At 35.7% G+C, this 24,398-nt stretch overlaps 1 protein-coding gene across 1 annotated transcript in view; it reads left to right on the plus strand.

Moving 5' to 3' along the window:
• Positions 1-24,398, plus strand: part of LOC136034936 (vitellogenin-2-like) — a 98,591-nt gene that overhangs the window by 53,123 nt on the left and 21,070 nt on the right. The window contains exons 18-23 of the mRNA XM_065716470.1: positions 459-675; positions 3,715-3,952; positions 9,868-10,066; positions 12,805-12,928; positions 16,806-16,979; positions 17,973-18,231. Of these exons, the coding sequence (XP_065572542.1) occupies positions 459-675; positions 3,715-3,952; positions 9,868-10,066; positions 12,805-12,928; positions 16,806-16,979; positions 17,973-18,231 (1,211 nt within the window). The remainder of the gene's footprint in view (positions 1-458; positions 676-3,714; positions 3,953-9,867; positions 10,067-12,804; positions 12,929-16,805; positions 16,980-17,972; positions 18,232-24,398) is intronic.

Below are 24,398 nucleotides of genomic sequence, written 5' to 3' on the forward strand. Positions count from 1 at the left end.
ATGTTTAAATATGTAAATGGAAACATAAAATGTGAAAATAAATATCATCTGCTCTAAACAAACTTTGAATTTTTTTTTTAGCTCTTCAATTTTTCTTCAGTGTCATATTGTCTAAATCTATAGTAGGCTTTGTAAAGAGTGATCATGCATCGTGGGGCAGTTATTTTTCAGCCGAAAACAAAAGATAATGAAACAAAATTTTCTTCTTTACTAGAAAAATTTCTTATAGAATTCTTAAGTTGAAAACAGCTCAAGGGCCATATGCCAGGGTATATTCGGCTGCTTTTTGGCTATGCAGGGGTTGGTGTACCTTGCATGCATAACTTGAGCGTTCTAAGTGCCACAAGGTAAAGACCCTTTAGATGGGTGTAACCACCCACAAATCTGGCAATTATCTAATTTCAAAGTCCAGCAGCATAGAAATATTCAAAACGTTTCTTAGACTTCAAACTTTCTAGTATGAAGAAAGCCAGAGCAGTGTTGCCTCTTGTGAAGCCTATGCGAGTCAGTGCAACTGGCTCTAGCCACTATGTAGGATCTTATTATGACATAGATGAAGATACAGGCTATTACACCGAAGCTGGATCTTTGTTTACTGACTCATCTCCTTTTCCAATCAAGACTTTCTTGGATATTGGAGTTAAAGAGGGGCATTTCGATTTTAGTGTATCAAAAGTAAGTCAAAGTTTCATTCCTACTTCAAAGAAACAATACTAATAAAGTATATATGTATGTTACCTATTATAGTATCAATTACCAATAATTCTTTCTAGTCCTTTACTCTCCCTTTTTTTCACTTATTGACTCTTCTTTAAAAAGTGCAAAAATAGATTTATAACTTCAATTTTTTATCTCGCTTTTTATTGTATTATATCGCCATTTTTGGTTGTGTTTTCATAATATTTTGTTGATCTTCCCATTCATCATTTGCCTTTGATCATCTCTCTTCTTCGACTTCTCCCCTTATTTGTTCAACTTATTAACCTTCTTTTTAAAAAAGATGAAAATGTCACCAATTTTTACTGTTTGTTTTACAGTGCTTACTTTTTTCTTGTTTTCACTGTCTCTTTTACGTTTTATACTATCTTCTTTTCGCCTTTTCCCCCTCACTTAATCTCGTTTTTTCTCCTTTTGGAAAAAAAAAATGACAATACCTAAATAAAGTTTCTTCAGTCACATTTGCTGTAGCATAATAGGACACAAGCTGGGGATACAACTGCGACACAACTGGCATTAGAGTTTCTATAGTGAAAAAAGAAATCGCCAATGCAACAGCACAAACACAGAAACAAACGCACACCATACAACCGAACATAAAAAAAAAACAATAAAATACAATAATAAATAATAAATATCAAACAATAAATAATATATATTAAATAACGTATAAAATATAATAAATAATGAATAATAAAATATAAATGTAAAAAAAAATTGAAATAGAAGACTGTTTTCCTACTTTAGTAGTTAATATAGATAAGTACTTGAACGAGGCCTTAAACCTACTCATAGCTTATCTAATTAAACCTCATTATAATGAAACTTTCTTTTTAAAATAACTGCGTTTTTACAATGTTCTTATGATGACATTTTTCTTCTTTTGTCTATTGTCTCATTTTTATTTCTCTCGTCAATTTTATTTTATCCTTTCGAAATAAAGTGAGACAAAAATATACTTGTGATGGAAATTTTAAAGCATATTCAGTTTCGTATGCTAGCCAAGGAGATCGTTGAGAAAATCGTTGGTAGTTTGTTCCAAATTTAATATAACTCTCTTTTGTTTTCACTCAGATCGGGATCTTGACATCCGAGCCGCTCTCTTTGGGACCTAGGAATAGGGTAGCTAGCTTTTCTAAGGCATTAGAAGTTGGGACGGCAGCTTGCTAATTCTGGTACCTTATGAAATCTCCCTAGTATCCGTATCTCCCTATATGATAGTATCTCCCTGTGTGTAAGGAGCTCCTTGGCTCTATGGGAGCTGTGTCAAGTAATATTTTGTCAGCTCTAGCAATCTTTTGATTTGGCTCTAAGAGGGGGGCCCTGGGAATTGTTTTGCCTGCCTTTTCTTACCGTTATAACTATAATGGATCCTTTATATATGAAATAATAAAAAAACAAGTTCTTTTTTTTAACGGCAAGTAAGAAGTGACATTAAAACTTAAAAAGAATAAAAATTATTCCGTATATGAAAGGGGTTGTCCCCTCCTCAACGGCCCACTCTTTGCGTTAAAGTTTGACTCTTTCTCACAACTCTACTTTTTAAAACAATAAAAAAATTTAGCGTAAAGAGCGAGGCCTACTTCAATGATATTCTTGTGCAAAGAAATTAGCAGTTGGCATAATTGAGTTTACATTCCTTTGGACTTTTTCGATACTAAAATTGGCAAGCTGCTGTCCCGACTTAAGAGAAAAAAAAACAAGAACTGACCCAGGTACAATAGAAACAACACTTTTTTTTACCAGTTCTTTTTAGAATCATTGATTTTTAAATCATTTTTTTTATTCCCATTTTTTACTCTTTTCCACAAATATCTTTTGCCTTTTGTAAAATCTTCTTTTTTGCCCTTTTACTCTCTCTCACTGTAACTTCCTTAGCAAATTTACATTTACTTAGTTTATACTGACGTAAACTTAAATTTACAAATATACTTAGCAAATTACATTGCTGATGAAGAATTTCGGACAAGTTGAGTGTAGTATCAAACAGTTCTTGGTAACAAACAGTAAGTAAGAAGCGATGTGGCTCAATAGTAATCGACGCTCTGAGAAACTGAGTCTTGATGATAATAGATACACTAAACGAATCGAATTTTGAGGTTAATTCAAAATAAATAAAATTCACCAAGTTTAATGTTACCCATCAAAATTTACGAGCCTCAGAAAAGATTCCCAATTTTAAAAAGACATCCAATGATCTTAATGAAATTCATAGCATCAGATTCAGCATATCAGAGAACCCCGCTGTAGAGGTTTCGAGTCTTTATATGCAAAATATACAAAATGTGGAATTTCGGATTTTTTTTTTTGCCTGAATACAGATGCGTTTTTATTGTATATTTTTACTAGGGGAGATTTTATTCAACCAGTGATCCTAAAAGATCGTAAGAGGGCTTTTTTCACCATTTAACCTACCTTCAGTGTAACTTTGACTCTGTCTTGAATAACGAGACAGAAACATATCAATGGTAATTATTTCAACTAGTTCAGAATAGTAGAATCAGAAGATAGTGACAAAAGCTACGTTATTCTTAATCTATGAAACCAGTTAAGGAACAAGTCGTCAAATTTTTAAAAGTTTTTATAATACCCAATTTTACTCAATAACATAATACATAATTTTATACATATTTTCCTTATATCCCATTTGTTTCTTGTCGACTTTTTTTTCCATTTAACTCACCTTCGGTATAACCTATTGGCTCTGTTTTTGAAAATTAAACAAAAACATATTGATGGTAATGATTTCAACTAGTTCAGAATAATAGACTCAGAAGATAGTGACAAAAGTTACAATTTTTTCCCAATCTATAAAACCTGCTTAGAAATTTTTTTTTATAGCCATCTTTTCAAAATCATCAATTTTTTAGTATGATGTATGTTAACTTTTTCTCATATCTCCTTTACATTTTGGCGACTTTTATTTTTTGCTATGCTCCTCTATCCTTTTCTGAAAAAAAAACTATGATATTAAAACTTTTGTTAAAACATATTCAGTTCAGCATTATGGGGGAAGAAACAACTGAGAAGAGCATTAGCAGTTTGATTCCAAGTCTAATGAAACCTTCTGACGAAACTTCAGCCCATTCTGAATTAAGAGAGTTGAGAGATTTCTTAGATATCGAAAGAAGAAGCAGCAGAAAAAGTCCAGTTGGAGTAATCCACATGAAACTGATGGAAGGACTTGAGCGCATGTGGCCACTGAGAGCTGACATGTTTAGCAAACTTTCAAGCCGTAAGTGTTGCATATTTCATTAATTGGCGATAAATTAATTTTTTTATTAGTACTTATCTTTTTAAGCCATTTACAACTGTTAAGCCATGAAAAAAAAAATCAGATCATCATATGTGGTCCATAATCTGGGACCTTCTGTTTGAATAAACTGCCGGCTGGCATTAAGGAGTCTGTCACTTTATACGGGTTTTAAAATAAATTGAACACATTTTATTTAACTAATAGATTTTGGAGGGTGGGAGGTTTTTGATGTTTTTTTGTAGTTTTTTGGGGTGGGGTGGGGGCTGAAACGGGTAAAAAATAATTAGTTGGACTAGTTTGTTGTATAGTGTTCATGTGTATGTGTTGTTGTTTTTTATATATAAGATAGGCTAGGTGGATAATCATGAGTTATTATGCTTAGATATTTACTTATAAGATATAAATCATAACAGCAATTTGCGGCACAAGTCCTTAGGACTTTCTTCTTGCTGCAATAATTTATTAGTAGCGTAATTTTTATTTACGTTTTTATTGTGGATAAAAATAAAACCTACCTACCTACCTTTAATCAAGAAGAAAAGATGTAATAGACTAAGAATACATTTGGTAGTGGATTCTTGGAAATAGCTTAGACCAAAACCTTAGAATTACATAGAATTATTTAACCAATGTCCTTTTTTAATGAATATGTTCATGTTTTTTTCTTGTGGACAGAACAAATGTTATGTAGCTTTTATTAAATAAAAATAAACATGTTTTTTAACTGAAAGTAAAGTGAAGCATTAAAACTCAAAAATAACAGAAATTATTCCGTGTATAAAGGGTTGCCCCCTCCTCAAAACCTTGCTCTTTACGCTAAATTTGTTAGTACTTTTAATAAAGCTTCCTATTCTAATTAAACGGCCCCTGTGTTTTAGTAGCCGTTCTACAAAATGGGGACAAACAGTCGAAGTATGAGCAAGGTATTGAGGAGGGGACAACCCTTCATATACGGAATAATTTATGTTCGTTTTGAGTTCTAATGTAGCTCCTTACTTTCAGATGAAAAGGACTTGTTTTTTTTTTTACTTTTGTTCGTTTTCAAATAATACTGGTGAATCTGGCTCAGGATCCATGAAATATACCCTCGCCCTCACGGTAAATTCCTATTCAAAAATTTCATCCAACTTAAAGTACAACCCCCCATTAAGTGCCCTCCAGACACTTCCATCCTTGCTGAAAATTCTTCCTTCCCTTTAAAATTTCTTGCAGAAGATTCAGCCTGAAAAATTATCTTTAGCTGAATTTCATTTGAAAAAGACTTTAATCTCTAATCGGTTTCTCAAGCATTCCAGAACGTCCTCTTCCGTCAAAACTTTTCTGTAAATCAAAACACGAGGAAAATACCCCCCCAAAAAAATTCCCCCGGAACATCTCCACATGCAAAATTGAGTTGGCAAAGATAATGTAAGACAAATAACAAGAATTTCGTAAAAAAATTCTGTCAAATCCCCCAGTGTAAAATTTTCCACGGAATTTTCACCCCCTCCCCCTCCCATAAATTTCCCTTCCCAGGGAAGATTATCCCAACGGAAATCTACCCCAAGCAAAAACAAAAAAAAAATGTCTGTATACTTCCCAATAACAAATACTATCAAATTTCATAGCTTACAGGCCTCTCCTCACGGACTTTTGGGGTCTTTTTCCTCCTAAAGACACAGTTATTTGATCTTCGAATATAAAGAACAAAACGGCTAAATAAAAATTTCTATCAAATAACCTTGGAAAATAAATTGGCATGGGAGGGGGCCCAGCTACTTTCCAATCTTTTTGTCACTTAATAAGGGCACTAGAACTTTTAATTTAGGTTTAAATGCGCCCTCTCCCGATCTTCTAGTACCAATATTTCAATACGATCACCCCTGAGAAAAAAAAATGCCTCCGTGATCTGTCATCTGGTGAAAATAGCAAAATTCTATATTTTTTTGTATAGGAGCTTGAAACTTCTACGGTATGGTTCTCAAGTACGTTGAATCCGATGGTGTCATTTTCATCAAGATTCATGCAAAATTCTGTTGGCAAAGATAATGTAAGACAATTAACAAGAATTTCGTAAATGTCAAATTCCCCAGTGTAAAACTTTCCACGGAATTTTCACCCCCTCCCCCTCCCATAGATTACCCTCCCCAGGGAAGATTCTCCCAACAAAAATCCACCCCAAGCAAAAGTACGAAAAATGTCTGCATACTTCCCAGTAACAAATACTATCAAATTTCATATCTTACAGGCCTCTCCTCACGGACTGTGTGGGGTCATTTTCCTCCTAAAGACACAGTTGTTTGATCTTCGACGATACTGAACAAAACGGGTAAATAAAAATTTCTATCAAATAACCTTGAAAAATAAATTGGCATGGGAGGGGGCCCAGCTACTCTCCAATCATTTTGTCACTTAATAAGGGCACTAGAACTTTTAATTTAGGTTTAAATGCGCCCTCTCCCGATCTTCTAGTACCAATATTTCAATACGATCACCCCTGAGAAAAACAATGCCTCCGTGATCTGTCATCTGGTGAAAATAGCAAAATTCTATATTTTTTTGTATAGGAGCTTGAAACTTCTACGGTATGGTTCTCAAGTACGTTGAATCCGATGGTGTCATTTTCATCAAGATTCATGCAAAATTCTGTTGGCAAAGATAATGTAAGACAATTAACAAGAATTTCGTAAATGTCAAATTCCCCAGTGTAAAACTTTCCACGGAATTTTCACCCCCTCCCCCTCCCATAGATTACCCTCCCCAGGGAAGATTCCTCCGTCATCTGTCTTCTGGTGAAAATAGCAAAATTCCACATTTTTTTATATAGAAGCTTGGAATTTGTACAGTGTGGTTCTCGGGTACGTTTAATCTGATGGTGTGATTTTCATCAAGGTTCATTGAATTTTAGGCTGTGTTTTCTGCCTATTTCAAAAATCTGGCTAATTTTTTTAAGATCGTAACTTTTGATGGGTAACACCAAACTTGATGAATCTTGTATAATTGGAATCAGCATAATAAGTTGGTTCTTTTGATATATCTATTGCTATCAAAACTTCGTTTTTTAGAGTTTCGGTTACTATTGAGCCGAGTCGCTCCTTACTTACACTTCGTTACCACGAACTGCTTGAAATCTACTGAGCTTCTATTTCATGGTCACAACAATCATGTACATTCTGCCCATGGAAAGTTCATAAAATGTTCAATATCACAGTAGTGAAATTATTTTTTGTCTGTTTTCAATAATTTCTTGTCTAAAAACCTGAAGGGCTGAGAGAACCAGTGAACACTTGAGTTTTAACCGTAGTATTTACAGACACCGTATTCTAGTGAGCTAGTCATCAGGCTGAGTTTCAGCCCCCTAAAGACCTCCTGCGCGTAGCCATTAGTGCGATTACTGAAGTCACTATGGGCAAAAAAATGTACCTTAGCCAGTGACCATGTAGGGAACTTTATTGTAATTTTTCGTACATCATCGGCACTAGTCTATTTATTTTCTTTGTCCAGGATAAAAGACTCTGTCCTTCCTTTCTATGAAGGTTCTTCCTCCTTAATATGGGGCTGCTTATCGAACCCTTTTAACCTCCTGAGGGTATGTCCTATTTTTCATTGTTGATATTTAATCAACACAGGACTGAAACGTAGTGTAATTCATGTGAAAACACTAGAATACATAAAGATAGCAATAAGTAAGTCAAACAGTTCATAGTAATGGACTGTAAGTAAGGAGCGAAGTGACTCAATAATAAGTGAAACTCTAAGAAACAGAATCTTGATAACAATAGATACATCAAAACAATCAAGTTTTGATGCTTATTCAAAATATACAAAATTCATCAGTTTGAATGTTACCTATCAAAAGGTACGAGGCTGAGAAAACTTGCCCAATTTTCGAAAAAGGGGAAAAAACACCCTCAAAGCACCAACTGATCTTAATCGAAATCGTATCATCATATTCATCATATTCAGCATATCAGACTCAAGCTTCTATATAAGGAAATATCTATTTTCCTTATATAGTAGGAAATATCTACTTCTATGTAGAGGTAGAACTAGGAAATATCGGAAATATAGAAAATATAGGAAATACAGAGGTAGAAGTAGTATGTAGAAGTAGGAAATATCTACTTCTATATAAGGAAATATCTTTTTACTTAATATCTATACGGAAAGACTAAAATGTTCAAAAATTTAAGGATTCTTTGGCTGACAAGAGAAACTACTTTGGTATATAGTAATAAAAGAAAGTTTTGACGAAATATTTAGAGGCCCAAGTCATCTTTGGATAAAATCAAGGTTACGCCCGATTATAGTAGCGATAATGTATTATCGCGATAGTGTAAATTAATGATTTGGACTATTTTGCTCTCTCCATAATTTTTATGATTAACCAAGCAGACTGACAATTAAGTAACATTTTTTTTTTTTTTAAAGATAGAAGCTTGAAAATTTCAAGTTCAAGTAGTAGTTTTTTATCTGTTTTTGTCTTTAGTAGCAGTTTTTTTATCTATGTGCTGAACTGGACAAAATACACAAAGACAGTGTATTCGTAGACATTATTTGAGAACCAACTAGCGTTGAAATAGGTTAATGAAACCTAGCTCTTGCGACTTGAGTATGATCAGAAAACATATTTTTCATATATCTGAGCTGCTTTATCAACAGGCATGATGGTGGTATGGCTTGTGCATTGGCATCAAGTTAATCTGATCAACAAAGAAAATACGAGTATAGGTTCCTACAAAATGCTTACCAATCTGTAAGAGATAAATGCTTAAAAGAAAGAGTCTATCCTTATGCATTATTCTATAGAAGAAGTAATCCACAATTTTCGATCTACTCTTTTACTCTTTGGCTCACTAAGGCCCTTCAATAATATAAACCAAAAACCCCTTAAATATCATAATTTCAATAGGTTTTAACATGCACAGTTCTGTTCCAAACCATGAAAAAGATTATGTCTTGAACAGGGCTATTTGAATATTTTGTGCCTTTAAGGCTAGATGCATCATTCCCTCTAGAGGCTATGCGTGTCGTTAACTATGGCTATATGATGTTTATACCTATTTCTATGCCCAGCTCAGAAGTTGCTGTTCTTAAGCTGGAATTTATTTGAAAGAATAAATATACTAATTCTAAACATTCTAAATTCTACGCATCACCATGCAATTATACCGGTAGAAGCAATTACCTACAAAGAAACCCAATTCAAAGAAAAAGTTTATATGCAGCTTTTGTATTTAGCAAAATTATCTCTACTTACCAGTATTTGTAATCATTAGAAGCCTCAAGCGAAATTGTTTTTTTCTAATTACCTCATATATTTACCATTTTTTTACCAAGCATTATTATATATTACCAACTTTATTTCAAATCTTTAGATGTCACACCTTTTCTAATTACATTCACATGATCACCTAAAATTACAAATATTATGCACTCATCTGTTATCCTGAAGATTTTAAATCATCAGACGCCGCAATAAAAATGATTTTACATATTACTAATTACCCTTGCGTAATTGCTTGTAATTATCTAGAATTTGAACTCTTAAAATTGCTGATTGAACGTGATAGAGCTTCTTAATGTAATTACCTGTATAATTAGATATACAGAAATAGGTACACAGAATTACCCAAGGCCGTACCCAAGTGGCTAGGGTGATTGACCCCCCCCCCCTCCAAAAAGTTAGCCCAGTTCGTAAAAACGTAAAAAAATGAATATAAACAAATGTTTGATGTGTTTTTTAAAGTTTTCTTGTACCTCCCCCCCCCTAAGAAATCCCGGATACGCCCCCATAATTACCTATAATTACTTTTGTTTAAATCATTAGAAGCCACAAATTTTATCAAATTTATATAAAAACCTAGCATAATTACTTATAAGTATCACCTTGATTTGTTTTTATAATTACCTAGATTTCTCGAAGTATCTTAAAAGCGGCAAGGGCAGCGATATCAACTACAGGAGCTGGTCAAGTTTTGGAGACATCTATGCATCTGTACCTATGGCAATGGGTATTCCTCTATCAGTTGATACGCACTGGCTCAGTCTCAACACAATTGTTGGCAATGTTGCTGTGAGCAGCAAAGAAATCGAAGCTGAAATAACTGGAAGGTAAATTGCTCAGTTTGCCAAAACAGCCCTCACTAGCTCACCTCTCCTTAATGCAAGCACTGAAAAATAGTAGTTTTGACGTAACTTACTTTTAAGGTTTATGTTTTAAACATTTTGGTAACTTAGGGATTCTCAATATTTCCCATTGCAGTCTATGTTTTTATTTGTATTTTCCTAAACCAGTTTTAAGCCGAACAAGGACAAATCTGAGGAGATGGGGGCTCAAACCGAGCAACCGTATACTTTGAGAATATTTGTGCCGCTACCGTTAAAAAATTGCAAGATTGTACCGCTTGCCAATGAAGATCAAAATTGTCAAAGCGGTAGCTTAGGGAGGGCCAGTTTCATTTTATTTTTACTTCATCTTCAATCGAGGATTGATCCAGGGGGTGTGGTCCTCAAAGGATTTTTTTGGCACCCTCATTTGTTTTTCTCTTTTTTCTTCAATTTAGTCAATTATCAGTGCCTTGTCATATCGCCCCTCCCAAAAACCCCCTCCCTTGTATTCAATGATTCTGACAAGAAAGTTGTCAAACTGGATTTACATCAATGGAACAAAATGAAGTGGTGCAGCAACCTTCATCAGCTTTGTGAACAAAATTGGCGATGACCCTTTCCTTAAGGTGATCTGGAAATAACTTGCCTTTTCTTCAAGACAGCGCAATTAAGTTTAGCTTACAGCTCTTGTCAGTTCGGTATAAATCTTGTGTTTTTCCATTTTCAGCAAGGGGATATTAGAACATAAGCTATTCTTCGTTCTAATATAATTTGATTTTATTCTGCCCTCATCCCCCTCAATATTATCCGTAGTTTATTATATCTGTTTTATCGTGAATTATTTTCCTTTGTAATGTTCTGACTTTGGCCCTTCCGCCATGAAGGAGAAGGGCCAAACTCCTGTTCTGCATACGGGAATGATACAGACGATTTAGGGCTGTTTTAAACGATCTCTGGTCGTATTTTCTTTAAGTGCAGGATATTCTTGAGATCAAAATAAGATGTAGAAATTCATATTAGGCCAATCGATAGACCGTGTTCCTTTGAACATTATTATCTATAAATATGCTATAAATACGCGTGGGATCACGCCTTTTGAATCATCACGGCCGAAGTGGAATCATTCCAGTTCTGGTATAAAATGTGGTATCTATCTCTTGAAGCAGTTTAGTAAACTGTTTAGTTGTATCATTTGCAAGTCAAATATCCACCGGTAATACTAAGAAAAAAAAAGAAAGAATGCCAGCCACCGAAGATATTACGAATTCCAGCATAAAACTTATATCAATAAAGTTGTCCATTCCGCTGAGAAACAATGCCTATGTCCAGAGGGGTTCGAGTTTTGTTGTTGTTTTTTTTAATTTTTTATTATTCATTTTTTGTATTCTTTTATTCATTCTTTTATTTTACTCTCAGTTTGCAGTGTTACAAAATCTGCAAAATTGTGAATGATTTTGCATCCATTCTAACTTAAGGGGGTTATTTGAGTTAATTCGCACAAATTTCGGTACGTGGTGTCTTTTCTTTTTCGTTATTTATTAAAAAAAAAACAAGTTTTTTGAACTGCAAGTAAGGAGTGACATTAAAACTTAAAACGAACAGAAATTATTGCGTATATGAAAGGGATTGTCCCCTCCTCAACGTCCCGCTCTTTATGCTAAAGTTTGACTCTTTGTCACAACTCTACTCTTTAAAACAATAAAAAAAACTCTACCCTATTACTATGTTAGTAATATTACACCGTATTACCCTATATAGTAATACTACCCTTAACTCCTTACTATCAAACAGTTCGTTACCACGAATCGTTTGATAAGCTATAAAGTCAAACTTCCTGGGAACTTTCGAATTAATAAACGTTTTGCTTCTTTTGTAGAAATCGCAATAAGGAAAAGATATATGGTTTGTTAGCACTTTTGTTTGTTCAAGAATTAGATTCACTCTTGAAGTTAAACATTCTGCTCTTCGTACTTTCCTATTCTCTCTACTCTGAGTAAATACACAAAGAATTTGGAGCGCTATAAACACCAAATAGACACTTTAATTAACATATGTGGGGTTTTTAATTTATTGGGAAGGGTGGGGGAGAACAAATGCTTTTGCCGATACCCTTATCCAGCTAAAGCTCGATATTTGATAGAAATATACAGTCTATCTATAAGTTTTAAAAATTTACAATTTTACAAAATTGCAAAATTTTACAAAATTGTAAATTTTACAAAATTACTTATTTTATAAGTTTTACAAAACTAAAAATTTTACCTGCACATTCTGCTCACATAAAATACAAATCGCATCACGAAAATGGCAGGGTCCGCTTTGTAATCTTTTTCTTGCTTGATTTTTGGAGATCCTAATGCAAAATGTCCATGCAACTCCAGGCCCTACGGCAACTGCGCCTTTTATTGTCAAGCAATTATTCCAGGTTTCTCGGAATATTTTTACCATATAGTTTTGTAATATAAGGCTTTGGCCTATATCACTCTAGACTCAACCGGGTAACAAGATACCACTCATTAATGCGATGAGTGGCCATCAGTCTGATGTTGTGTTATAATTTTCAATACCATTGATATTAGAACTTATTTTTCAAGCCAGCCCCCAAGGATATTAGATGGTTGCAGTATGGAGCATGTATAAATCAATTATTTTTGGCCTCTCAGTTAAACGCATTCCAATTTCGGAGCTTAGTTCTTTGATCGCTGAGAATATATTTTTTTTACCTTTTTTGTCCTTTTTAGTTATGGATGGCAAGTATTCAGCAAACTTTCTTATGATGTCCCGTTTGTGAACAAAATTGTCAGTTCTGGTGTCGACCTTGACACTTGGATCTTTCTGCCTTTACCAGGATCAATGTGCATCAAGGTTAATTTTTACTTATTATATTTATCCATTTCAAATAAGAGGTTGTTGTGGTTTTTAATCCCCATATAAGCTCCTTCCTCTGTCCCTATCCCTGGAAGAGAAAACCCTATCTGGAGGGACTCACAGTGGGGCCTGAGTGGATTTTCTATGAGTTTTTCTAACCAAAATCATGACTGCAGACAGTGCTGCAGAGTGTTCTAGAGGTGTGGTTTCTCCCTAAGAAATTATAGCCTAATAGACGACAGAGTAAAATACTGAAATTTTATTAATGAAGCTTTGAGCAGATTGTAGGGTAGGGGTTGCTGCAATGAGTTATTAGTAGAGATAGTAATAAGGAATCGGCAGCTATAGTCCATGTGCCAGATATAGCCCTTATCTCCCTAATTATCTAAATATCCTAAATATCCTAATATCTCCCTAAGATAGCCCTTAATCTCCCTAAGTGTTGAATGGTGGTTCATATTCTCAGTAAAACTTCTAGTAAAATAAAAATAAACTTAAGTTGAGCCTGTTTAAAATTTTTTTTAGTTCTGCTGGATAGAACAACAATGTCAGAGGTACTTCTAGATTGTTAATCCCGAGTCATGCCAAATAAAACTGCTGAATTTTGTGTCCTGTTCAGTTTTGTATTTTGGGATTATTCAGGCATTTAGAAAGCATAACTTAAAATCAAGCTTTAAGTTGTAGAAAAGGTGTAGATTTAATTTCATGATCTCGCCTAAGTCAAAATTCAATGTTCCGGTGGTCAGTGTATTCTATTTTAGTGTATTTTTTAGTGTATTCTATTTGACCTTCCATATGTCGGTGTAAAACGAATATTCTTCTAGACAAGCGATTTCTGGCTATTAGTTGAATATATTTTTTAGCGTAGCATTTTCTAGGCTGAAAAAATCTTTGCTTTTATTAATTTTTTTTTATTATTCACCTTAAAAAACACCCTAGATTAGGCTATAAAAAAAATGTACAAACCAATAGAACGTAAAACTAAGAAAATTGAATTTAAATATATCAATTAAAACAGAAAAACTGATATCTGTAATGATCATGAAGACTTTCGGCATGATTTAACATCAATGCTTCAATTGTTACTCATAAGGATATAAATAGTCTTTTTCTTGTCTGATTTTTTGGAAATACTAATGCAAAGTTTCCAAGCAGCTCTAGGCCCTACGCCAACTGGGACTCGTATTGTCGAACAAAGATCAATCCACTCTGCCGCCAAAGGGTTGGACTAAAGGGTAGTTTTTGTGCTTCAGCAAGTCCTTTCGTCTTAGTTGTCGCGCCCGGAGCATAGCCGGAAGGCCAGTTTTGGCACTTTAAAAATTCACCGAGTTCGAAAACGAATCTACATCGCCAATAGGAAAAGAACAAACCCTGAGAAAACACCAAAAGAAGACAACTGGTTCTATATTCCATGTAAATTATTTGTAACACCAAGCTATTCCCTCTTGATTTTAAGAGACGGATTATCATTCCACTACTTTCCCTGCACTAAAGTTTGTTTTTAAAAAAAAACCTGTCACCTTAGTTCTGCCCTCTTGATTATCAGAGATGGATTAACTTTCCGTAATCCGTTGATTTATTGAATTAAAATCAGCTTAGTTGAAGTGATGAAAAACTTAAGAGCTATGGCTAATTAGAGTAAAGCCAAGACAGATAGTCTCTGCGAGAGGCTAACCAGAACCAAGGTAAATAGGCAAGGTAGAAGGCATCTTTTTTATAAAAATTATCCTTGTTTTGAAAATCTATCATCCCTACGGTGTTTTCAGGCCGTGATGAAGCGTGTCATGGATCTTCCTTTTTCGTGTCTTGATTAGTTGGGTTTGACCAACGGCTTACCTCAGACCAACAGCTTACCTCAGCAAATGACCATCTGAGATGACTGCAGTAGACTGCAGTAGAAGCAGTAGTCTTCACCACCGTACTTTAAGGAGAAAAAAATGACTAGTGAAGACCTACTCCCACCACAAACAGCCTACCACAGCACATGACCATCTGAGATATTCCAACTGCAAATAGCTTACCGCATCAAATTACCATCTGGGATGACTACAGTAGAAAGCTTTCTTTACCACCTTACTTTAAGAAGAAGAAAAATAGCGAGTGAAAACCTACTCGTACCACAAATAGTTTACTAAACCCCATGATCATCTGAGTGACTAAAGTCGAAAACTATCTTTACAACCGTACTTTAAGAAGAAAAAGCTACTAGTGAAGACTTACTCCTACTGCAGACAGCTTACTATAACACCTGACCACCTGGGATGACTACAGTAGAAAGGTGTCTTCACCATCGTAATTTAAGGAAAAAAAATGACTAGTGAAGACCTACTCCTGCCACATGTATCTTACCGCAGCACATGGCGATCTTAGATGACTATAGTAGAAAACTGCGTTCGCCACCATACTTTAAGGATAAAAACACGACTAGGGAAGACCTACTCCTGCTACAAACAGCTTACCATAGCACATTACCTTCTGAGATGCAAAATACCTTTCTCCAATATTTTCCTTTAGGAAAAAACTAAATTTCTTCTCCTTCCCCGGCAGTGTTTTCAAAAACAGTTTTTATTTCAAATTTCATTTTTAAAATAACGAGAAAAACCTCCCCCCCCGAAATTTTCGTGATTTTGTGCCCCTACTTTCGTTGAAACGAATTTTTCAGCTCTTATTTGAAACAGAAGCAAGCCGAGTTTTCACTAACGTAAAGATGTTGTTTGTAATGGATGTTATGAAATTTACGTTAAACCTTTCTGTTAAAACCTTGTCTAAAACAAGACTTAGCTATTGGAATCATACTTATTAAAATGTAAAATATCTAACTCTTAAATTTGACGAGCTTTTCAAATCTGATCGAAGACGAAGCAAACCGAGTATTCAATGAGTTTAAAATTTAGTTTTCATGGATTAACGTGAGATCAGGCTGTTAAGTGAAATTTGAATTCTGTTACAACATCGATTAAAGCAACACACGGCCACCAAAATCGATCTTATTTAATAAGGTCTTATGCCTTAGCCACATTATAGTCACAGTTGTGGATGGTATAAAAATAACGCACGACTATAGGACCAATAGTTTAGCCTATGCATAATTTGATTAGTTTACCAATGCCTAACTTCCAAGCACAATTTTCATGATTAACCAATCAGGATGAAGGCTCGAGGCATATTACTTGAAATCAGACCAGATTGAAGCTTGGAATACAAGTTTATCTATATGGACGATAAATCTGGAAAAATATGAAAATTCAGACCGTTTGCGTATATTTTGATAGTAATTAGTAAAGCTGATATAGGCTTCCCAAACCAACTTTTAGTGGTTTCAATATTCAGTTCAAAAGCAAAACTGTGACGTTCAAATCAATGATGAACACAAATTCGTAGCTTTTATTTCAAAAGGATTTATTTAGTAGGCTTTATTTCAAAAGATGTGACCACGGTGAGGCTTTGGCAGAGCTCAAAACTAATTTTGAGAAAAATTGTACCAACTTAATATTCTTTCCTTCTAAAACTGTTAAAGACCCCATTTAAAGTTAATGTAACTAGTTAAGGTTACAACTCAAAGACTACGGGTAGCTTACAAGAGTGGAAACTGGCATTAGTTGTAGTAAAAAATCGCCAACGCTGTCGACCCTTTTTTGTTTCTTGGCATTCTTTCAAAATTTTGTCATGTTGTTTCAGAAACTTAGATCAGACACTTATTACTACACTAATTTTGCCAATTATACTAATTTCTCTTATTATTAAATTAAAACATTTCAAAATACGGCAACGCTAGATGGTGTTCGAAAGTTTTTATCGACACTGGCGCTAGTTTTTGCTCTATGAAGTTACCTAGACTCTTTGGTTGTAACCACTATTCAATGTATTTTTCTAGGGGGAGCCTAGTCAAGGAAAGATGACCATTGAAATGGAACCAATGAGAGGCAAGATCTCTGTTCTTCATTTCCAAGTTAAACCTTTTACAGCTGTCAAAGACTTTGAAGATTTCACACCTGTTAACCAGGTCAGTGATGTCAAAATGGTCACAAAACATAAAGGACCCATAGAGGTAAATATTCATTTCTAAAAACTACATAAATACCCAGCTCTTTTGGTAATCAGCAGTATTGATTTGATTAATGTAGTTATATTTTTCCTCTAAAACATAGCCCTTAGTATTTAGTTTTATATTTTAATATCTCTAATAATTTTTTTCGTGTTTTTTCGTCGGAGGGGGATGAGTTATCGTAGCAGGGTAGGATGAAGATGAAAGAAGGTAATTTGAAAACATGACATAAGTGGCAACTATAGATGGGTTGCCCTATAATGGAAGTGCACAGGGGATAGCAGGTGGGGACTAAGATGTACTGTAGCAATGATTATTCCCTATGGACTTGGTCTGGTACCGAAAACGATGGTCTATGGTAGTAGTTCACCCCTTATAATTGGAAAGCTTCTATTATGTTCATTCATTTAGCCTTTAGACTCCCACCTCCTCTCCCTCGAGAAAACGTATGTAGAGTATAATCTTGGGATTTTATAGATTTTGTAAAACATGATTTCCTTGTCATTTCTAAAAGAAGCTTCTTTTCTACCCATAGCCCCCAAAAAAAACACATAAAAAAGAATGAAAAAAAATAAAATATAAAACAAATTCTCTAGATCATCCTACCCCATACATTCTACATTTATTTTGGAATACGGACAGAATATTCCAGAATGCCTTCATTCGCGTTATTTGCATTAATTTTCCATGGGCTGTTCAGTTTCATGTGTAGGGAGAATTATTCAGGAGGATCTGTCAGGGGGGAATATTCTGGGGGGATTTATGTTGTGAAAATTTTCCATGGGGATTCTCCAGTCGGGAATGCGTTGGAAAGGTCTGAAACAGATGTTTTAAATGAATACCTCAGAAAAGAAGCAGGTACATTCAGCAATAAGGTTTTTCTTAAAAAGTAATAATAAATTTGTTTCTAATGAGTGAAACTGGCTGAATATAAACTTATCTATTTTCATGTTCCTAACTATGAGCACTTCTGTGGCTAAGCATCACTTATTTTAGGTTAATCTCCCATTGTCTAAAAAGCTGTTTGGTGTGGAAACTGACATTCTTGGAATGAAGGCTAACATTTTACATAAATCCGATTCCAAGAAATTAACGTCCATCACCACTCTGAACTCCATCGCAAGTATATTCTCCAGCGGAAAAATTGTTAATAGACTTATGGGTCTAATGGGAAACTTACGCTACAGAGAGACCAAGTTGGTTCTCGACATTCCTGCCTCCGAAACGAAGGCCATCAAGCTTGATCTGGAAGTTGGTAAGTTTTTACTCAGTTCAATTTTATACACTTTTATTCATAATTAGGCTACAGTAACACCTTGTATTGTTTAATAGGTTAGTACACTTGAGATCGTCATTTCACGATTATGACATTCGCCTTCCTACATATATTAACACCTCTTTTGGTCATTCAGCATAGTTGATGTTCTCTATCTTTTGTAGGGGGTCCAAATATTAAAACGTTTTTGAACAGGAAAAAAAAATATTAGTGCTCATTCTTTTTATTTAAGAAAGTAATTAAGAATAAGTAAGTGAGTTGTGAAATTCTTTGTTTAAATTAAAAGTGCAGTATAACAAATAATACACGTAAGAAGAAACGCTCGTCCATTTTAAACTCTTTTTCTTTTGGGTATTTTTGTCCTTTTTTCTCGAGTTTTCGGGTTATTATTATGATGTATCAATTTTATCGTCTATTTGAAAGGCTTGTAGTCCCGAAAGGGAAAGTCACAACGTATAACAAATTATAACAGTATAACAAATAATATACGTAAGAAGAAGCGCTCGTCCATTTTAAACTCTTTTTCTTTTGGATATTTTTGTCCTTTTTTCTCGAGTTTTCGGGTTATTATTATGATGTATCAATTTTATCGTTTATTTGAAAGGCTTGTAGTTCCGAAAGGGAAAGTCAAACTATTTAGTTAGAAGGTTTTATTTGTAGCAGTGTATGTGATTTACCACGCTCTTAAACAAACTTTTACTTATCAGAATAGTCACTAAACTGATGTTGTATTTTTTTTTTTTTTTGCAATACTAAATGTTTATCTCTTTTAAAACAAAAAGAATATTGATCTTAGGACATGACCAAGACTCCATTAGTAATGCCAGATTCATATTACAGTCCTACCTGTCGTGTGACTACAGCGCCAAAATTTTTTATCCCGCTTTGTCATTTGAGTCGTTGGGCTGTACGCAATCTCCAAGCGTCATTTATGTGATTGACCAGCTAGTGTACAGATTTAAGGTAGATTTACTTTGAAATTACGAAAAATGTAAGCTTGAAACAAAAGTTCTCCTACCTCTACACTGAATATGACTAAAGGTAAAAGCGGTAGTACTAGCAGGAAATACCTAAATATAGTGGATAAAATACGTAATTATAATGGAAAAGAGAGCCCCCATGCCTTCTCAAGACCTGAACACAATTTCCGCTTTACTGAAAACAAAATATGTTTGAAATATTTTCACCTTTTTTACTTTCATAAGTAAAAAATTATCGAATCCTTAAGGAACAAATGTCAGTATGTGTCAATTAAACTGACATTTCACGATCTTTTTTTTTAGTGATGCATAAACTGTGTTCTGATCTTGAGGTGGCATGGGGGTTATCACCCCTACTCATTTTAATTTTTTTCGTTCTATTTATCGTAATTTCTTTTCAATTTGAGTTTTATGTATTTTTAAAAGCGATATGTGGTAGTTTTACACTTGGAAGATTATTTGGCTTAATTTTTGGTCAGTCTTGGCTTAATGGAGCTCTTTACTTTTACTTGAAGAACGTGTCTCGTGGAGAAAGTTTTTTTAATTAATTCCTGTTCGTTTTTTTATAAACATAGTCTTTTTCGTGGAAAAAATAATATTGCATATTATTTTACAATAAGCTCGACTATTATTTCTGGAAGAGCATCGCCAAGTGTGGAAAATCATTTAGTGACCAAGATAGGAAATATGGGTCTAAGCGAGGTGAAGACTGAAAAAAAGATCTAGTTTTAAGGCCTTAAAATTTTAAAGATTTTAATCACTTGAAAATTACAATACGGAACATTAAAATATTGAAACACAACTATTATACTAACATTTTGGATTATAAATTAAGACGTTTCGAACCTGACTTGTTAATTGTTTCGGAAACTCACCTCCCAGGGTTAAGAAACATTAAGTTACGCGATATAGTGTTTCATTATTCAGGCAGGAGCGATGGGGTACGGTAAGGTTTCCGCAGATATTTCGCTGCTCTGGGCTGCATATCTCACTATGTAAAGGACATTTACCCACTTTTCCCATCGTTAAGCCATACATCACTTTACATATATAACTTTTATCTGTCGGAAACAATAGTTCGGTCACATAAGTAGATTTTCACCCCATTCTTGAAAACAAATTCCAGACGCAAGCAGAACATATGCCAAAAATATGCCACATCAAGAAAAATTTACCCTTATTCCTAAATTATTGTAATCTTACAATAAAAAGTGGAGCCAAGACATGGGGAATTTTGCTACTAAATAAGTAAATAAATAATTTTATTTCAGCAAAAACATGATTTTTACTTAGAAGGTTTGAAAATAATCATAGGCAGCGCAATAGCGCTGCCTAAGTAAAGAACAATGTGGGCGAAATGTATTATTTTTTTTTTTAGACCAGGGCACTTTGTATCGAAGGAAAGGTCATTCTTCGGTCAAAATTCGAAAAGGGTTCATTCGATTAGAAATTGAATGGACTAGTGCTCTTTTTAATATTCAAAAGTGATAGGATGGGAACTAGTCCTCCTCCCCCGCCCACCACTTTATCAAACACATCGAATCGAAATTTTAAGATAGCCATTGGGCTCAAGATAGTTAAAAGGTCCAGAAATTACGTATTTGAGGATGACATTCCCCCCAACGCCCTCAGGGCAAGGGTTGTAAGTTGCCCTGGGGCATATAAGTTATGAAGAAAGGGTGATCGTATAAGCTTTGGAGGGGGCACAATGGATTTGTAATCAAAGGTTCTAGTGCCCCTTTTAAGATTCAGAGTAATCAGAGTGCGAATACTCCTCCCCCCTCCCGCACCACATATTTTCCCGAGAAGCATCTGATAGAACTTTTTAGATGGTCATTTGTCGTCTTAGAGGCTTCGATAAGAGCTCATTCTATTGGAAATAGGAAGGACTAGTGTCCATTATAATACACAAAAGTGATCGGAGGGTAACTAACCCCCCTTCCACGCCCACTACTTTCCAAAACACATCCAATCGAAATTTTGAGATAGCCATTTCGTTCAACGTAATTGAAAGGTCTGGAGAATATGTCTTTGAGGATGACAACCCCCCCCCCATAGCCCTCAGAGCAAAGGTTGTAAGTTATGCTCTGGGGGCATATAAGGCGTATTTAGAAAGGCTGATTGCATTAAGGGTTCCCATGCAAATTGGACTAGTGTCCATTATAATACACAAAAGTGATCGGAGGGTAACTAACCCCCCTTCCACGCCCACTACTTTCCAAAATACATCCAATCGAAATTTTGAGATAGCCATTTCGTTCAACGTAATTGAAAGGTCTGGAGAATATGTCTTTGAGGATGACAACCCCCCCCCCATAGCCCTTGGAGCAAAGGTTGTAAGTTATGCTCTGGGGGCATATAAGGCGTATTAAGAAAGACTGATTGCATTAAGGGTTCCCATGCAAATTGGCGCATGACGAACGACCTCCACATGCCTCTGGATATCTGCCTAGCCAATGGAGAACCAAATGCACCTAGGGACGGTTGGGTTGGCAATCATCCTCCTGAAACTTCTATTTTCATTCCGCTACGAATGGAACTAGAAATCCAGCCTCAGACATATCAGCTCAAACCCCTTATCGACCCTGGACCACCCATGGACAATTCCCTCAGAATAGTAATGGCCACAGTGGCATCAGTGTGGCCACCTGGAATGTTCTGACACTGAACCAACCCGGTTCAAAGCTTCTATTAGCCAAAGAATTAAAAAAAAATATATAAAGTTACAACTGCTGGAATCACTGAAACACATCTATCTAATGATGGTGAGGAGTACATTGGTGAAAGGCGCTCATGACTCTAGTCTGTTGGTCACCAGAAACTAGGAGGTGTTGGCCTAGTGCTGAACAGAGCCGCACGCGAGGCTTTCATGTCATTCGCACCAGTAACACCCAAGCTCCTGAGAGCAAGGCTCGATGGTAAACATGGAACAATAACCATCATCACCTGTTACGCCCCCACAAATGAAGCCAAGGAAGAAGATAAGGATAACTTCAATACCCTTTTAAGTTGTGAGCTCTCGTCAGTACCTCTCCATGACTACCTCGTTTTTCTAGGAGATATGAATACTAGCATTTCAAATGAGTTTGGCCTGTGGGATTTCGCTGTTGGACCCGTAACAGTAGATAACCAAAACGACAACGGAGAGAGAATGCTAAACTACATCATATCTTCGTATTGCTAGTGGCAAGAATATTTACGGTCAATCACAGTGTCCACCAGTGGGAACACCAATTCGAGAAGCTATAAAACTCAGACTAACCAAACCTAAATCGACGAGCAGATTACTCCTGCTGCTGACAATGCTACACCTGTCCCCGATGCCACTTACTTTACAGCAGAAGAAATTAAAGCTGCAGTACGAAAGCTGAAGAACAACAAAGCGCCAGGAGTATGTGGCCTGACATTAGAACTCCTTTAAAATGACGATCCATCCAAACCCTCTGGACATTAGTGCTGTTTAATACTGTGTAGTACCCTGAATGATACAATCAGACTGGAAGACAAGCTTACTTGTACCAGTCTATAAGAGGAAAGGAAGTAAAGTAGAATGTAAAAACTATCGTGAAATAGCTCTGCTCTTGGTACCCGGCAAACTCTTCGACATGCAGCTCCTCAAGCGGGTAATAAAGTACCTCCATCTCCTACGTTACCACTTGCAAACTGGGTTCATGCCGGGTTGGTCCACTACTGAGCAAATCCATACAATTAGAAAGCTGATAGAGAAAATTCTAGAATATAAGACGAAGGCATAAATTACCTTCGTCAATTTTCGATCTGCTTTCGACACAGTCGACAGACAGTTCCCGTGGCTGATCCTTCAATCTGCTCGTGTACCTAAGGAAATAGTCAATCTGTTCGAGAAATTAAACAATTAAACTGAAAGTGATGTCATTGTAAATGACCACCTCTCATCATATTTTCAAATAAGAAACGGTGCTCGGCGAGGCTGCGCTGCTAAACTGAATGTGCTTAATTAAACAATGTGCTTAATGTGTATTAATGTGTATATTAAACAATGTGTATTAAATAATGTGCTTAATGTGAATGTTGCTGAATTAAACTGAAAGTGCTGTCATTGTAAATGACCACCTCTCATCATATTTTCAAATTAGAAACGGTGCTCGGCGAGGCTGCGCTGCTGCTCCCGAACTCTTCAACTGTGTCAAGGACCATGTTCCCAACAAAACACTGCTGGTGCAGCCTTTTGTTATCGATTTTGCTGGAATAGTTCTGTCAGATGTTGATTTCGCTGACAATGTTGCATTGGTATGCAAAAATGTCACTGACATCAAAACTGCCCTGGAAACGCCAGCATCTGCTTGAAAACCTTGGAAGAAAAACTTGGTTAAAATGTAAACTGGACCAAGACCAAAATATTGCCTGTGGACAAGACACCATGCAGCACCCTTGACAACTATAGAAGTATGTGTCCAAGATGTTGATATAGTCAAGCAGTTCATTTACCTTGGTTCGATTGTCTGCTCAAGCGGAAATCTAGATGCAGAGATATCAGCAAGGGTGGCAAAGACGAACGTCGTTTTCAGCCACCTGCATTCCACATACTCCACGTAAGCCGTCTCAAAAAAGCTCGTATCTACTCTGCTCGGTAGCAAGTGCTGTCTTGTGCTCGTCAGAGACTTGGCCTTTGACTCAGTCGCAGATGATAAAGGCGGATGCTGTCCGGATAAAAATACTCCACAAAATCTAAAACGTTAGGTGGCTTCACAGGGTACGTAACAAAGATATCCTCCGGTTCTTTAAATTACCACCCCTGTCCGAACAGTTTGAGTCCCGCTCGCTGCGTTGGTACGGTCATTTACTTCGCCTATCCACTGAAACACCGGTCCGACTCATATTCGACTCCGATCCAACTGCAAACGGCTAGAAACACCCCAAATGGGTGGATATTACCCGCGATCGACTCACAGCGTGGGGCATTGACTTCAGCGAAGCCTCTACCCTTGCCCAAAACAGGCTATTCTGGAGACGACTAACAGCGCTAACGTCTGATTCCCTCTACGCTGGCGACACTGCCAAGCAAGACCTTTAAGTTAAACAAGTCAATTAAGTCAAGGTCGCATTAAATTTAGATGGGGCTCATTGAATTGCTAATCAGTATTTTTAGTGTCCTAAATCAGATTCAGATTGATTTGAGGATGGATA

The sequence above is a fragment of the Artemia franciscana genome, chromosome 13, assembly GCF_032884065.1.
Source record: "Artemia franciscana chromosome 13, ASM3288406v1, whole genome shotgun sequence".
Taxonomy (NCBI): domain Eukaryota; kingdom Metazoa; phylum Arthropoda; class Branchiopoda; order Anostraca; family Artemiidae; genus Artemia; species Artemia franciscana.